This window comes from Triturus cristatus, chromosome 9, assembly GCF_964204655.1.
Source record: "Triturus cristatus chromosome 9, aTriCri1.1, whole genome shotgun sequence".
NCBI classification, from domain to species: Eukaryota; Metazoa; Chordata; class Amphibia; order Caudata; family Salamandridae; genus Triturus; species Triturus cristatus.
In genome coordinates, this window is record NC_140592.1 from 557058241 (window position 1) to 557074588 (window position 16348).

General features: G+C 42.4%; 1 protein-coding gene across 1 annotated transcript in view; it reads left to right on the forward strand.

Moving 5' to 3' along the window:
- The first annotated feature begins 1600 nt into the window (after positions 1-1600).
- The window catches only part of QPCTL (glutaminyl-peptide cyclotransferase like), a 687611-nt gene continuing 672863 nt past the window's right edge, over positions 1601-16348 (forward strand). The window contains exon 1 of the mRNA XM_085625556.1: positions 1601-1924. Coding sequence (XP_085481682.1) covers positions 1727-1924 — 198 coding nt within the window. The 5' untranslated portion in view covers positions 1601-1726. The remainder of the gene's footprint in view (positions 1925-16348) is intronic.

A 16348-nucleotide genomic window follows, 5' to 3' on the forward strand; every position in this document is an offset into this window, starting at 1 on the left:
TTACCCATACTAACAGTCTCTGTAAAGCTTTCGCCTCATTAATAGCAGCCCTGAGAATGTGACCAGTCAACCTTTGTAAAGGGCCCTCCACTTCACAGCAACACAAGTCACGTTGTTTTGATCCATTTGAGATGCAAACAAATTTTTAGGTAAAACCATCAGCTTATGAAGCAGATGGTGCTTTATGTGGCAAACACGGCAGAGTTATAATTATGTGGAAAACATTTGCAAACTAGGATATTTTGCCATTCATGTTTGAACTTCTCCCATGCAGTCTCTGGTGGGTGGTGTTCCTATACACCTACAGTGCTCATGGAGAGACAAAGGAGGAAGGTGCCTAATAGTGATTGCAGAGCATAGTAGCCTGTAGGGGAGAAAATAACTGATTGAAATAATCTGAGGACCACTACCTATTTTTGACTCTACCAATGTTTGAGTCTCATAATTTCAGAATTGATGTATTTGCAATTCTGATAGCTATCTAACTTGAGTGGTAATTACACAAACTACTCATAAAATAGTTGTATCTCATTCATCTGATACTGCTAAAAGCATCTGCAAAACCAACAGGTCTGGGTTGTTTTAGAGTGCTAGGTCTAGATACAATAACAGGAAACTAAGAGGCATCTAATGCTGGCTTAATGACATGTTGCGTGAAGCATGTAAAAACACATGAATACAATTTTGCATTGACCGTGGGGCACAGAATGATGTCATCAACAGTGCTCCCCAACACGTGGGGCTTCCTGTCATCGAATCTAAAGCCAAATGTTATGTTCAGAAATGGTTAGAAAAAGGGAGGAGAAGTGCTAATGAAAGAAACTGCATGGCTCGGACACAAATGGCTTATGATTCCATCTATATGCGTATTTGGGCCATTCTGTGATTGAATACGTATCCTACATTGTAAATGTATTTTAATGTCAATAACTCATCTATTAAACCTCAAATAAACGTGTATCTATTGGTTGCATTAAATAACATCATAAGCTGTAACTCGTCAGTGAAATGCCAAACATACTAAAAATTGGGATGTTTTGCTCTTTTTTTTAGCCACACCTCTGACTCCGCCCACTGACCCAATCCTCGGAATATTCCCGCCCCCTGATGCCCCTACTTTTTTTTCCCCACTTCGACCACTGGTTGAAACACACCCGCACAGGCAGAGCTGTGGTCCTGCCTAAGAGGTAATGGGAAAGTTAAGCAACGCCCTTAATTATAGAGAGACCACCCTCCATCCCACTTAAAGCCCTGCGTAACAACTTTACAAGACGGTTTCCTCAATACACAAAGGCGTACGGAACTGAGGGGCTTACCCGCGAGCTCTCAGGCCAGGGTACTGTGGGGGCCTTTGTCACGCCACTGAAGTGCAAAAATTAATTAAACTAACTGAGGTTTCAATGCTAGCGGAGTTGACGGGAGCTGGCCGTGCTCTCTTCAAAAGACAGAGCTATCAGGACGTCTGTGCCAAAATGTTCAAGTTGCTACTGCTAATTCTACTCACAACTCCGGCTTTTCTTTATTTACATAGTTTCACATGCAGTCGGTGCCGAGCTCTCGGTACTCCTTTTGTCTCGTCTTTCTTGATTCTTTCTCCAATCAAATCCGTTGCGCTCAGAGCCTGCTCTTTCTCGTCCCCCGTCCAATCATAGTTTTTGTTGCTCTGCTGTGAACTTGTCGGTGCTGAGCGATTCGGTCCTGCTCTGCTTAGCGTACTCCCGCCGCAATGATGTCTCTGTCTCGCCGTCGCCGTCCTTCAATGGGACCTCAGTCGTCATATTGCGCCCCTAGTCCCGGGCCCCGTTCTGGATTCCGTGGGCTCGGTCTATCTCTAGGTTTCCTGCTGACTGCGGCGTTGCTGTTGCGAGTTTATCTTTCAGTGGAAAGCGGCCCGGCGCCGGATGTGACGTCTGGAAGGAGTGAGGTGAGAGAATAAGCACTCGCTTAGAAACTCCCCTAATTCTGAGAGAATCAACAACGAGAAGGGCATCCATAGAGCTTTTTCGCTTACTTCATTAGTAGATCTGGAATTTCATAAATATGTTTTATAAATATCTGTGGTCATGCTTAAATCATCATTTTATGCAGAGAGTTTTATATAATTGCGAATAGACCTGGAAAAGGGAGAAAGGGGCGCAACGGCCAGAACTGCCCACCTTGGAGCTGGGGGGGCATCCATAGAGCTTTTTCGCTTACTTCATTAGTAGATCTGGAATTTCATAAATATGTTTTATAAATATCTGTGGTCATGCTTAAATCATCATTTTATGCAGAGAGTTTTATATAATTGCGAATAGACCTGGAAAAGGGAGAAAGGGGCGCAACGGCCAGAACTGCCCACCTTGGAGCTGGGGAACCAGGCTCAAGCCCTCCGGCGAAATCGCTTAATCTCCCCGCGCCAATAGCTCAAACTCTCACAAATGCGAGACGGTGACCAATTGCGTTGCAAAGGCTTGTTCTATTTTATTGAAGGAGCCTGGTAAACTTGCAGTACTGCCTTCCAACAGAGCACAATGAATAATCTCTGAAGTATGTTGAAAGGTGCAAGAAGAATGTCAATGTGTTAAGATTTATAGACTGAGGTGAGACTATTATAGTGTGTACTCTGGAGATCTGCTTCAACTCTGAGAAAAATGCAAAAGGATAGTTTACTGTCAGAGAAACCATCAGTTGCATTATTTGTAGAATAATATGAAAATTTTGAGGAATTTTTCTATATACATATACACACACACGAAGGGTAGAGGCTTAGGAGCAATATTGGTAAACACGTGTGCGTGTATACACACGCACGCTTAATGACATTGCTATTACTATACTCCGTCCTTCATGCACCTGCAGTCGTGTGGGTTTCTAGGTGTTGACCCCAACCACAAAATTACCATTTTCCGTATGTGCTTTTGTTTGTGTGAGAAGAAATATTTGTATTACACACGTGCACCCAATATTCACTATTGCCAGTTATTGGTCAACCCGCTATTTACCTTTTGCCCCATAAATAAGAACCCGCTGTAAAGATACCATGGATTGTGTCCAGAAACAGCTGAAACTTTTCATGGCGCACACGTTCAAAAATGACATACAAATAAAGAGACTGCTTACTAGGCTTGACAGCATTCGGTGCTCTTTTTAAATAAACTAACCATCTGTTTCTATGCCAAACGAGGTGGTTACATTCCAAAACACAGATAAGTTACAGCAGTAACGAGAAATCCAACATTCCGTGCAAGAAGTGGAAGCATCCATTGCTACAAGATAATGTGGGTGCCTTCATAAATTAAAGATGATTTCAAGAATAAAAATGTATTTCCATTTGTGGCAAAGGCAGGTTAGAAGTTTAGTCCCAAAAGACTCCGATGGCTCACTGAAACCATGAACGATTCTCAGAAAATTTTAGGCAACAGTGGGTTTAAAAATGCTTCAGGCAACAGTGGGTGTAAAAATGCTTCATTTAGTTAGCTAAGTCATAATCTGTAAAGCGCTCTGATACCCTCAGGACCAGCTAGCACTATATAAAAGTCAAAAATAAAAAAATAAGTCAAATAGCTGAACTCAGAAAATGTACGATTGCTGTATGCATTTTGCTGAAAAAGGATATTTATGGAAATGTCTGCACAGAAAAGAGGCATACAGGACACTTTTGTAAAAGTGCCTAGAATCCTACTAAATGTTATGTTGCAACTCCCTCACTGGCCGGAGTACAGTTGTAATTGAAATGCAGAAACATACTTTTGTCAAAAAGAAAAGGACATTGTTTTAGTTACTGCACGATCAACGCACATAACTCTAATGCGCGCAGAAGGGCTGGGTCAGAATCAGTGAACTGAAAGAATTATATTGCCCGGACTAATGCCATGGGGTTGTCGGGGAAAAAATCCTTTAAGCAGTGCAAATCATTTAATCACCACATCTGCAACAAAAGAGTACAAAAAGGTTTATTGTACATGCCTGGCTAACCCAGCTGGGAGAGTGATGTGCTATGAGAGAAGCGCAAGTCAGTCTCAACTTACATACAGTTCAAGTCTACTCTTATAATACTAATTTTGGCCTAGATCCATATTTAGTACAATGTTCACAATAGAAAAAGCTTTCTGCTTTTCCGTTATGTCCCACCAAGATTACATATATTTATTTCAAGAACAGCTCTTTCCTGTGTTCGTGACTTCTCACGCCAAACTTACAGACTACAATGGAAACATTCTCGCTGCCTGAATTTCCTGTTAAATATTCTAGGCAGGACATTCTCAGCCCAAATACAATGAAGAGGAAAAAAACACTTAAACCAGACCGCATGTAGACCTTTTTTGAAACCAGGCTGTAGGTTATTTCCAGATACAATTGTGCAACTTTAACATGCATGTTTAAACAGCATTATACTGTTTTTCTGTCTTTACATAATATATCACAGTGTGTGGGCACATGACAGGTAAATCAGAATAATTAGGTCCTAAATCTAAATTAGGGTTTTGATTCCTTTCATTCCCCTCTCTAGTCGATTCTTCGACTACTTCTTCACTACCCCTGTGCATTTCTTCCAATTCTGAATTTTGCATCTCTTTATTTCTCATTATAGGGAGCATACCTCCCACTTTCGCTGTAACTCTCTTGCAACATGCTAAGATAACCTGAAACACTAGGCACATCAGTAGCAACAGAACTATTATAGGCAACAAGGCCTTGGACAACCCCGACGTCCAGGACGGCACCCAATCAAACCAGCCAGTGAATAACTCATCTGGAGCACCCCCCTCTTTCTTCATCTGTGTATGCAAATTATGCAAAGTCAATATGGTCTGAGTTAGATTTCCTTCATCTTCATCATTCGCTGGTATGAAAGTACAGCATACTGAATTAAGTTTTATACATACTTCTCCTTCGATTGCTGTCATTAAGTCCAAAACATATCTGTTTTCCATCACCATAAGTCTGATGAACGCTGCTCTTCTTTAATTGCATTAAAGCCATCTTCAGTAGCATTTATGGCTTTCATTAGCTCCCACCGGGTGATCTGAACCCGGCGAGCAGTTGCTTTTGCTTGAAACATAGGTATCAGACTTCCAAAAAATGTTTGGGCGTCATTGAACAACCGTCATTGAACAACCTATACTCTTTGGGCACATCCTGCCACACTGAAGTTCCTAAGTACTCAGCCATCCCATTTCTTCTGTGATGATGCAGCAAAGTTGATGCTTTACTCATGGAATGCAAATCTTGTATTTCTTTTGCTGGTATTACAATAGATGGAGTATGCAATGTCACCAGAGAGCAGATTCCGCTTCAGTTGGGGGGTAATTGAGTGGGAACCCTTACCGTCTGGTGTTAGACTGCACTCTACAACTTATGGTGTGAAGGAATACAGGGAACGTTGGAAAGTCCCAGGCCGTTTGTGACATGCTGCGTCATTACTATCCAGGGTGTGGACAAAGAGGACGGTCATTCGGTACATATTGACTTGGTCTTGATGGATGGGTTAGTGTCATCCGAGACATCTTGATTCCCTAGCCTCAGACGGCATGGCATATAGGTTGATCAATACCTTCCGATCTGCAATCTTAGAGGGGCGTTTACAGATTGGAGACCACCTTGTGGATGAACAGCCACCAGTCTGTAAACTCCTTAGGGGCATTTGATTATGCTTTCCTACATTACTGAGGTATTCAATCCTTTGAGACATTAACAAGGTGTTAAATCTGTTTCTTTCCTGGCCTAGAAACAAATACATCTCCAGAAAGGAGATGTCAGAGAAACTGGCTACATTTCTATGCCTGGTGTCCTGTAGACGGGTATCAGACTTTAGAGCCCTGGACATAACAGGTAGAGTATTCTCCCTGGTTGGGGTTACCTTCCATATATCTAGACACAGATGTAATTCCCACATTCTTTCAAACCCCACCTCTGCTGAGTCTCCCAAGTTATAAGTAGTCCGCAGTATTAAGACGTGCAAGGCCATGACGTAAGACATTCGACCCCCTCGAAAAAGGTAGCTACTCATTGCCATTGGGAAGCCCCACAAGGCAGTCTCTTCCCCTACTATTTCTAGATTGCTCTGATGGACCATGCAGGAGGCTGGCATAGATATAAGATTGTTTGGGGCACATTCTGAAAGGGGAGCTATGGTGTCAAATACATTTGCCCTGGGTGCATGTCTGGAGGATATCCTCAATGCAGCGGACTGGTCTTTCGACTCAATCTTTAAAAGGTTCTATTTCAAACCAGTCCCCAGCGTAGCGTCTTTGGTCGGCGACAAGTGTTAAACTAGCATAATCCTCGTCTCTGGTTCTGACATAGAATGTAAAATGTCCTAAATCTTAATGTAAAGTTTAAATTCTATTAAGGACACAGCAGTGAGAATTGCCCCACCCAATGCTTGATGATAGGAAGTGGCATCTGAACGTTTCACTTGGGTATTTAATTTTTCATATATTATATCTTTTAGATTTCCAATATATATGGGAAAATACATTCTTATAAAATGTATAAACAATGTTGAAATGTATTTATACAAACATTAGTATGTCTTTCATGTCTATCAATGAATATGCTGCACTTGCACTTTAAAAATGGGTAATCTCGTGACGTATGATCAGGTGATCAAGGCCGCTTGGACGGCCGAAACGCGTCCTGATACAGAGAAAATAAAATAATGCTGAACACAGTTGGTCTACGCTGGTGATTTCCGTGCGCAAGCGGGTGAATATCGCGAGTTGCTGAGCAGTATTACCGGCATTGGATTGCCGCCGGATCGTAGACCCCCCCCCCCCCAAAAAAAGAAGGCTTTACCACAGGCAGTCTATTTGCCCGTCGGCGCTTCTCGGCTTTCAACACTGCGGGCTCGTGGTGTTGAATTGGCTTGGGCCCCGGGGGCACTCAGTGGAGTTCCGAATGAGGAAATGGTGTAAGCTCCCCATGTGGCTTTGCGACATTAATTTTGCAGTCGAAAGAAGTAGCGTGGATAACTGAACTGAGACAAGAAACAGAAGATCTTGCTTCGGTCAACAAGGTCGCTCGGCTGAGCAGACAAGAGACGGAGGCAACACGAGAAACTCTCTGGCAGTATAAGGTAAACGCGCACTGGCACAACAGCTAACTGGGTCGGGTGGTTAAAGCTTACAGAAGAGGCCGGAATAGAGTGGGTGATTATATCGCAAGGACTGGCTAGTCACACGGTGCAATATATACCCACAACATACAGAGGCGACCTCTGGTTAAGCAAAGCATATTTTCAAAAATCTTTTCTCACAAAATGTCTGATGACGTACGAAGAGCCGTGAGCTCGCCGCGGACGATATATTCTCAGATGCCTTAGAGAATGAGGCTGTAACTAACAACAATGATGCATGCATAAATACCGGAACTGAACCTACTGGGCTAAAGGAATCCTTCAGATTATTGGAAAAGTATAAAAAGCAAGAGTAGGCCAAATGGTGGGAAGCACGTTCACTTAAAAGGTATTTGGACGTAGGAAGAATTCCCAGGGGGCTTCGTATCATGCTGGCTCCCAGTTATGAGGCACCCAACCCCTTGATGATGGCGGAATGGGGATAATGTAATCTGGAATCGTCAAAACGCCTCGTACAAATCCTGGTCAAATATGCAGAGATAGACGGGGCAGATTTACAGGTTAAAATTGATGCCCTGGTAGCCAAAATAAAACAGCAGAGTGAAGAGTCCCACCAGGACCTGACAACAAAACTGAGGAAGGATATGACCAGTAGGTTAACTAAAGAAGAAGATAAAATCAAAATACGCAAAACGTATAAATTCAAAAGAGATCGAGATGACTATTTACATGGTCAGATCTTTACCTTTGCGCGCCGTTATGACTCGCTTAGAGCAGCCACAGCTAAAAAACGTATTCATGGAAATAAAGGGTTACAACAACAGCAAGTGGAAATGTCTTCACTTTCCAATTCGGCACCTGAAAGTGAATCGGACAGTGAAAGTGCCAATAGAATAACTGGAGTGAAACTGACATTGGGGGAAGAATTGGACGTTCTGAAATAAAGCAGGAGGGATACATTTAGACCACGCCCGCAAGGAGTAAAGGCAAAACAAGATGCCAGAGGAGAAGGGGGAGACGCCAGGCCCGCAAACGATGTAGAACAAAAGAAACGGGGCAGAGGTCGCAGATATTAGAAGCCAAGGAGAAAGAAGCATCATGCACCGGCAGGGTATCAGAAGATGAGAAAATTTAATCCATCATCAATCTCAGTACAATTGAGCTGTCGGAAGCAGAAAGACAACTACTTTGTTTGGGACTCAGTTTTTGTCCGGAATCAAACTTCCAATACACTAAAACAAGAGCTGATGTGTATCAATTTATCCGCAAACTTAAGCTTAAAAAATATCATCTACAAAGAGCAACTATAGACCATGGAATAAATCCAACTAATGTAATTGAGGCTCCAGGCTTGAAGATCTCAGACTTAGGCCTTTTGCAGGATATGTGTCAACTTGCTTCAGGGGATAATGACAATCTGCAGGAAGCAGCAGCATTTATGGGTCAAAAGAAATCAGAAACCCATTTTAAACCGAAATCCACATTTATCCCTATTTCGTCAAGTGATGGCTTGGATGCATTTAATGAACATGTTGTGGCGCAAATCAAAAGACTGACGCTTACCAACAATAGACAAAAGAAAAAATATTCAAATGAAGAAAGAAAATATCAACAATTGATGGAGAAACTGCAGAAAGGGGACTTGATAATAAGAAATTCGGACAAAGGTGGAAACATTGTCCTATGGCCAGTATCGGATTATCTTAAGGAAGCATATAAACAATTAAATGACGTCCAATGTTACAGAAAAAGTACTTCATTGAAATATAAAGAAATGCAAGATATGTTATTCCAAAGTTTGCTAGCTTGGAAAGGTTTGGGACTCTTGAGTTGGGATGAATATAGGTTTATAAAAAAAGAACATCCACTAGTACCGTATATTTATTTTATACCTAAGGTCCAAAAGAGTCTAACCACCCCACCTGGAAGACCCATTATTGCAGCATGTAATGGGCCGTTAGAAAATCTTTCCAAATACATAGATTATTTCTTACAGACTCACATGAAGATGCTAGATTCCTACATACAAGACACTAGTGATTTTCTCAATAAAATCAAAGATCTAGCTTGGAATACAGATCTATTATTAGTAACGATGGACGTAACCTCCTTCTATACATGCATTAGGCATATGGATGGTTTAAGAACAGTTGAATATTTTTTGAGCAGAATATCGATGGAACATACAGAACATACATGAATGTTGTTAAATATGTTATCTTTCTGTTTAGAAAATAATTACTTCCTTTTTAATGGCCAATTTTATCAACAGGTTCAAGGTGTGGCTATGGGGGCCAGCTTCTCCCCCAGCTATGCTTGTTTGTTCATGGGTTGGTGGGAGGAGCTGCTCCTCAAGCGAGAATTTGAACAAACCTGTAAATGCAATGTAGATTTATTTATTGTTTGGCGAGGCACTGAGGAGAGTGTTTTACAATTTGTAGAGAGTATTAATCATAATGATCTTAATCTTAATTTTACTTCCAACATCAGTAAATGCTCAGTGACATTTTTAGACGTACAGGTTTTAGTATATAACAATATGCTGGTAACTACCCTTTTTAGAAAACCTACAGCGGGCAATACACTACTACATGCCACGAGTGCACACCCCAAACATTTGATAAACAGTATACCCTATGGAGAGATGCTCCGTATTAGACGCATATGTAGTGATCCATTGGATATGAAGGTAAAACAAATTGAAAGCCAGGCAAGGTTTTTAGATAGAGGATATAGCCCCAGAGTAGTTAAAGCAGCCATGACCAAGTCACAGCTCAAGCCAAGGGAAGAACTCCTCCAATATAAAACAGAGACAGGAAATGGAAAGTTGGAGCCAGTTCGTCTAATTTTAACTTACTCAAAACAGGAAAAGGAGTTGAGAAACATTGTTAGACGCAACTGGCATTTTGTTTGAGATGACCCGGTGATAGGTGACTTAATGCCCGCCAACCCTGCCATAGCATTTCGTAAATCTACAAGCATGGGTAATGTTTTGGCTAAAAAAAGTCAGGAGAATTTTAAAAAGGAGAGCTGGCTACCGACTAGAAAGGGATTTTATAAATGCTCAAGCTGTAGGGCAAGCCAATTTGGAACCAATACCAAAACTTACAGGACATTTTTCTCTGATAATAACAGAGAAATCAAACAACATTTGACATGCAAAACTGAATACTGTGTGTATGTCTTGGAGTGTGACTGTCACCTAAAATATGTAGGCAGTACCAAATTGGCAGTACATAAGCGCATCTTACAGCATCTAAGGGCAATAACGAATAAAGATCAGAACTATCCCGTTGCAAGACACTTTGAAATTACACACAATAGTGACCCCCGATTTCTCCACTATTTTGCTATTGAATCAATCCCTATAATAAAGAGAGGAGGGGATAGGGAAGCTTCTCTACGACGGCTAGAGACTAACTACATATTGGAGTTCAACTGCAAGTGGCCGGGTGGTTTGAACACAACGGAGGACTTACATACCCTTTTATGAGCAAAATTGTGAATAAACTGTGCTGTATTTTTAGACAATAGTGTATATATGGCACTTGAGTGTAAAATTTCAGATCCCCTACAATATGGCTATACCATCTACCACACAAGCAAATATAGAATATCCTGTCCCTGAAAACCTGTAAAAACTTGTTGAGACTAGTAAATTAAGAAGAGTGAGAAAACTGGGTATATGGGAATGATTATCTATCACAGGGGCTATAATCCCGTGACATTGTTTTTTACGATTAGTTTTAAGAATTTCATGGGTAGTTTTTATCTATGTGTCTTTTTATTGATTGTTTTAGACATGTCGCTGGGCTGTTGCCAATGTTTTAGCATTATTTATTCTCATTAACCTCATACACTCTCTTTTTATAAATTTGTCATATATAGAATGAATAGTATCTCTTACTATTGAATTTGTAGTTTCTTTTTAAACATGTGTTCAATGGATTTATGCCACGTTTTTTGCACTAGTCACTTTTGGATTGTAGCGTTTAGGTCTTTGTTACTTTAAACGCATGGTATTATAGCACTATAGCACTTTTTGAAAAAGGAAAAATCTCTCAGATTTTTTTGGTGAGCACTTAATATTATGTGATGCACATTGTGCAACAAATTGATTCATGAGAAAGGTTGGATAAAATGTAATATATATTGTTCCACCATAAGATTGATCAATATACTTAAGAATACATGTATGAGGAGAATAAGGCATTTATGCTTTTATTATATCTTTTAGATTTCCAATATATATGGGAAAATGCATTCTTATAAAATGTATAAACAATGTTGAAATGTATTTATACAAACATTAGTATGTCTTTCATGTCTATCAATGAATATGCTGCACTTGCACTTTAAAAATGGCTAATCTCGTGACGTATGATCAGGTGATCAAGGCCGCTTGGACGGCCGAAACGCGTCCTGACACAGAGAAAATAAAATAATGCTGAACACAGTTGGTCTACGCTGGTGATTTCTGCGTGCAAGCGGGTGAATATCGCGAGTTGCTGAGATATATATATATATTATCTACTGGCGGTCGCCAGTGGATAGTTCTAGTTAGGACCGTCAATTTTGAATAACTTTGGCGCCGGTTGACGAATCCTCACGAAATTTTCAAAACTAATGGGGCGCTCCGTTCAGCTCCTACCCTGAAAGTCTCGGGGTGATTCGTCAAGCGGGGGCCGAGGAAAAAAGGGGGGTCCCAAAACGCGTTTTACCCATGCATTTTCCCATAGGACCTTTAGTCGAAGGTACAGCCCGAACGGCTGAACAGAATTACTTGAAATTCTGCAGAGAGGTAGTCCTCAGGTCAGGGAAGTGCCTTTTGCACATATGGTGTCAATCTGTTCAGTAGTTCCTGAGAAAATTGCAGTTCAAGCACATAAATATCTATAGCCGCGCACCGTGCGCGTACCCTAACGTGCGCGAGCGTAATTCTGATTGGTGGTTACATGTCAGTCAACGTTCGAATCGGTCGAAATCAGGAAGTGTCGGCCGCCATTTTGTTTGTTTTGGGTGCGAGAGTGAAAAAGAGAGGTGGCGAACGAGAAAAGGGGCAGGGTAGAGAGTTCCTGACCCCCTAGCCTTTGTCAGGGGGTCCCTAAAGGACCCCGAAGGGTGAAAAAACATTTTTTTTTCTTCAAAAAAGCGCGGGGTGCGCGCACGGTGTAAAACATTAAAAAAAAAAAAATAATAATAATACATACATAACTTAGCATTTAAAAAACCGTACAAATTCACATAAAAAACCATAGGTTTCACACGTTATAGTTGGGTGGACATTTCACTCGTAAAAAACAAATGAAATTCCACCGTTATAGTTAGTTCAGATAACTATAACTCGCGCGCCCGCAATCCAGTGCTCATGACGTCGCATATTACATCACTCATGACATGGTCAGTGGCATCACTCATGACATCACTGATGACATCATCCTTGTGATAGAGTGGCGGTCACGCGAGTTATAGTTATCTGAACTAACTATAACGGTGGAATTTCATTGGTTTTTTACGAGTGAAATGTCCAGCTAACTATAACGTGTGAAACCTATGGTTTTTTAAGTGAATATATATATATACTTTAAAAACATCAGATCCAGCTGCCGCACTTACTCAATCAGATGCACGCTGGGAACTGTAGGCTCACATTTGTCTGCAGGATCCTTTTGCAGCAGGGTCAGCTGATCTCCCACCAATGGGAGCGCCAGAGGAACTACAAAGGAGGGAGGAGGTGATGGTGTGGCAACAGCGGCGTCTGAAGAAGGCTGACACGCCGAAATGCATCATGCCAAGCTGTACCAGTGAATAAAAGTCTCCCGACATGTTCCCGCTGTGTCCTCGTGACTTGCTTTCCAGTAAAGTGGTCTTTCCTTTGATGTTCGTCGCGCTTGCCAGCAACGTGAAACGAGAACCTGTCCTGCAAGTGTCCTGGGCAAGTCTGGCAAATGGACTGTTTGTGTTTATCAAGTGATTGATAGCCCGAGGACCGCCTTGAGAAAAAATCACGCTAGTGACTGCTGCTAAAGGCAGCCTGTGACTGCATGGGGAGGTGAGCATGATTACAGTTCACCTCGCAGCCCGGTTTGTTTCTATTTTGAGGCTCGGACGTAGGGGACTGGAGGGAGCACTTTAAACACCAACAATACATCCTCACCTGCTGCTACACGGCCCCTCCTTTGCAAGGCAAACTTCAGCAACTACTTTAAAAACATCAGATCCAGCTGCCGCACTTACTCGATCAGATGCACGCTGGGAACTGTAGGCTGACATTTGTCTGCAGGATCCTTTTGCAGCAGGGTCAGCTGATCTCCCACCAATGGGAGCGCCAGAGGAACTACAAAGGAGGGAGGAGGTGATGGTGTGGCAACAGCGGCGTCTGAAGAAGGCTGACACGCCGAAATGCATCATGCCAAGCTGTACCAGTGAATAAAAGTCTTCCGACATGTTCCCCGCTGTGTCCTCGTGACTTGCTTTCCAGTAAAGTGGTCTTTCCTTTGATGCTCGTCGCGCTTGCCAGCAACGTGAAACGAGAACCCGTCCTGCAAGTGTCCTGGGCAAGTCTGGCAAATGGACTGTTTGTGTTTATCAAGTGATTGATAGCCCGAGGACCGCCTTGAGAAAAAATCACGCTAGTGACTGCTGCTAAAGGCAGCCTGTAACTGCATGGGGAGGTGAGCATGATTACAGTTCACCTCGCAGCCCAGTTTGTTTCTATTTTGAGGCTCGGACGTAGGGGACTGGAGGGAGCACTTTAAACACCAACAATACATCCTCACCTGCTGCTACACGGCCCCTCCTTTGCAAGGCAAACTTCAGCAACTACTTTAAAAACATCAGATCCAGCTGCCACACTTACTCGATCAGATGCACGCTGGGAACTGTAGGCTCACATTTGTCTGCAGGATCCTTTTGCAGCAGGGTCAGCTGATCTCCCACCAATGGGAGCGCCAGAGGAACTACAAAGGAGGGAGGAGGTGATGGTGTGGCAACAGCGGCGTCTGAAGAAGGCTGACACGCCGAAATGCATCATGCCAAGCTGTACCAGTGAATAAAAGTCTCCCGACATGTTCCCCGCTGTGTCCTCGTGACTTGCTTTTCAGTAAAGTGGTCTTTCCTTTGATATATATATATATATATACACACACACACAGTCAGTCTATTGTACATGCGTTATGTGAAACGATGATGATTAATTGGTTAGACTATTGTTCATCATATGCAGCTATGTTTTTTTTATTTTTTTTTATTGGCCTAGCCCTTCAAGGGATTCTTGACAGCAACTATAACTCTTTTATATAAGGGCGGGGTTGTCTAAACAAGAATAGAGCGAATGATTACCAGCTTCTGTCGCAGGAAGAAAGAGGGGGGCAGGAGAGTCAACAGGGACTATGATGAGAGACCCTGTTTACTGAATGGCTGGATGAATGTTTCTTCCTTTTCCCAATGGTTCTTGGGAAATGAAGTTTATTGTTTGACATGTCTGATGTTGCAATAAAAAAAGGGAAGAAAGTACACAATAATCCTCGCCTCCATGTCCTTAATTAAATTGAAACTTTCTGTTATGATAGCAAAGAAATGTTGTGTTCTCTGCTTTAGCAGTCTGACTAGCTACATGGTTGGGGCTTAGAGGAATTGGGTATCAAAAATGAGGTACTGTGATATTTTTGATGGATGATTTGAATGCCAAAATTGGCAAAGCTTCTCCTGAAAGTTCTCTTTACATTAAAGAGCTTGATATCTGGGGTCTATCCATCTTGAAGAATACTGGCAAAAAGTAATAACGCCTATGTGTCCCTCTTGGAAATTATGTTCTTATGTGAGTTGAGGGGTCTACATGGTAGACTCTCATTGTGGTACCGGCTTCCACTCTGTATGGGGCTTGAGACAGTAGGATTTTGCAGTACTCCCCAATGGATTAAAGTCATTCTCCCTCTGCAACTGTAGTCTACATCAATTTTTTGCAGGCACTTGGACCTAACATGCGCATCAACAGAGTAGAAGCTAGTAGCAACAAGATAATTCAAATTTGAAGTAAATAGAAAGCTCGGCTGTCATTTCTGAAGTAACTGTGGTCGATTAATAAGATGTCTCACTATTGAAAACCTCCAAGAAGGAGGATGAGTGAAGAGAAGGTGGTCACTAGAGAGATTGCGATCAAAGCCAAACTGCAGTTAGTCCATTCTAAATATTTCCAACATAGAACATAATATACACATGAGCGTCTTGAAAGATAATAGGGGCTATTCCCTGAACTATCTGAGATGTCATGCACTTTTTTGTTTCTTTCATCATACAGTCTGTGGTTATGTCAAAGGTTTCTGGAGACAGTAACTCTTGCAGCTGAGATGTTGGGCTGAAGTATTGCACTGTTCCATAAGATTGTGCTCCTGAGCTGAGTGGAAGGCACTGGGGGCATATGAGGAGCCAGGGCTCTGATTAATATGGGATTACTGTTGGTGAAGAGAGATACTGCTTAACAGTGGAGTCTGTGAAACCACCACTAGCTTTGTACTGGTTATGAGTAGTTAAATGTTGATTGTGAAAAGCAATCCGTGGTATCCCTTCACATTGCTTCATAATGCCACCTATCTAGTTATGTACTCCATTGATGTAGAGGATTGTAATGTTGTTATACCACCTCCTCTCCACTTCTGACTTGGTTGCAGTGAGGACTGGTGTCTCGTGTGTTTTGCTGTCTGTCAATAATATATACTGATATTCGCTTATTAATACTATTATGTCTAGGGGATACAAATATTCTGTCAACCAACAATGTTTTCAAAACAAACAATTAGTATTTGTGGCATAGGAGTCTCACTGAGGCTCACATATGCTTTATAATGTTACCACTCGAATGTAGATGCACCCCATATATTCAAAAAAATAATAAATCAAGGGGGATGTGGCCAACAGCATGGCCGGGTAGTTGCCGTTTGCGCGAGCTCTGCTGGCCCCACACGAAATCCTGGACTAATCCTGATCCTCGACGCCCTTAAAATCATCTCAACAGCAGTGGGAGGGGTTGTGCATTCGGAGGAACACCTCGCGAGGCGTTAGGGGGGTCCGTTGGGCCTGGATCTGTGACGGTCTTGGCGAGTCCATGCAGCACGTCCGCTCAAGATAGTGGCCGGCCGGGAGTGATCAGATGCCCGCATTTGCCCGCTGTGGTGAATCCAGCAGTGCGGGATGTGGGGGCGGCGTTGTGAAGCGCGGAGACGCGTCCCCATCCATCGTGACGCCAGCAGGGAGAACGGTGCCTTGTCCCAGAGGACCCCGGCTGTGAGG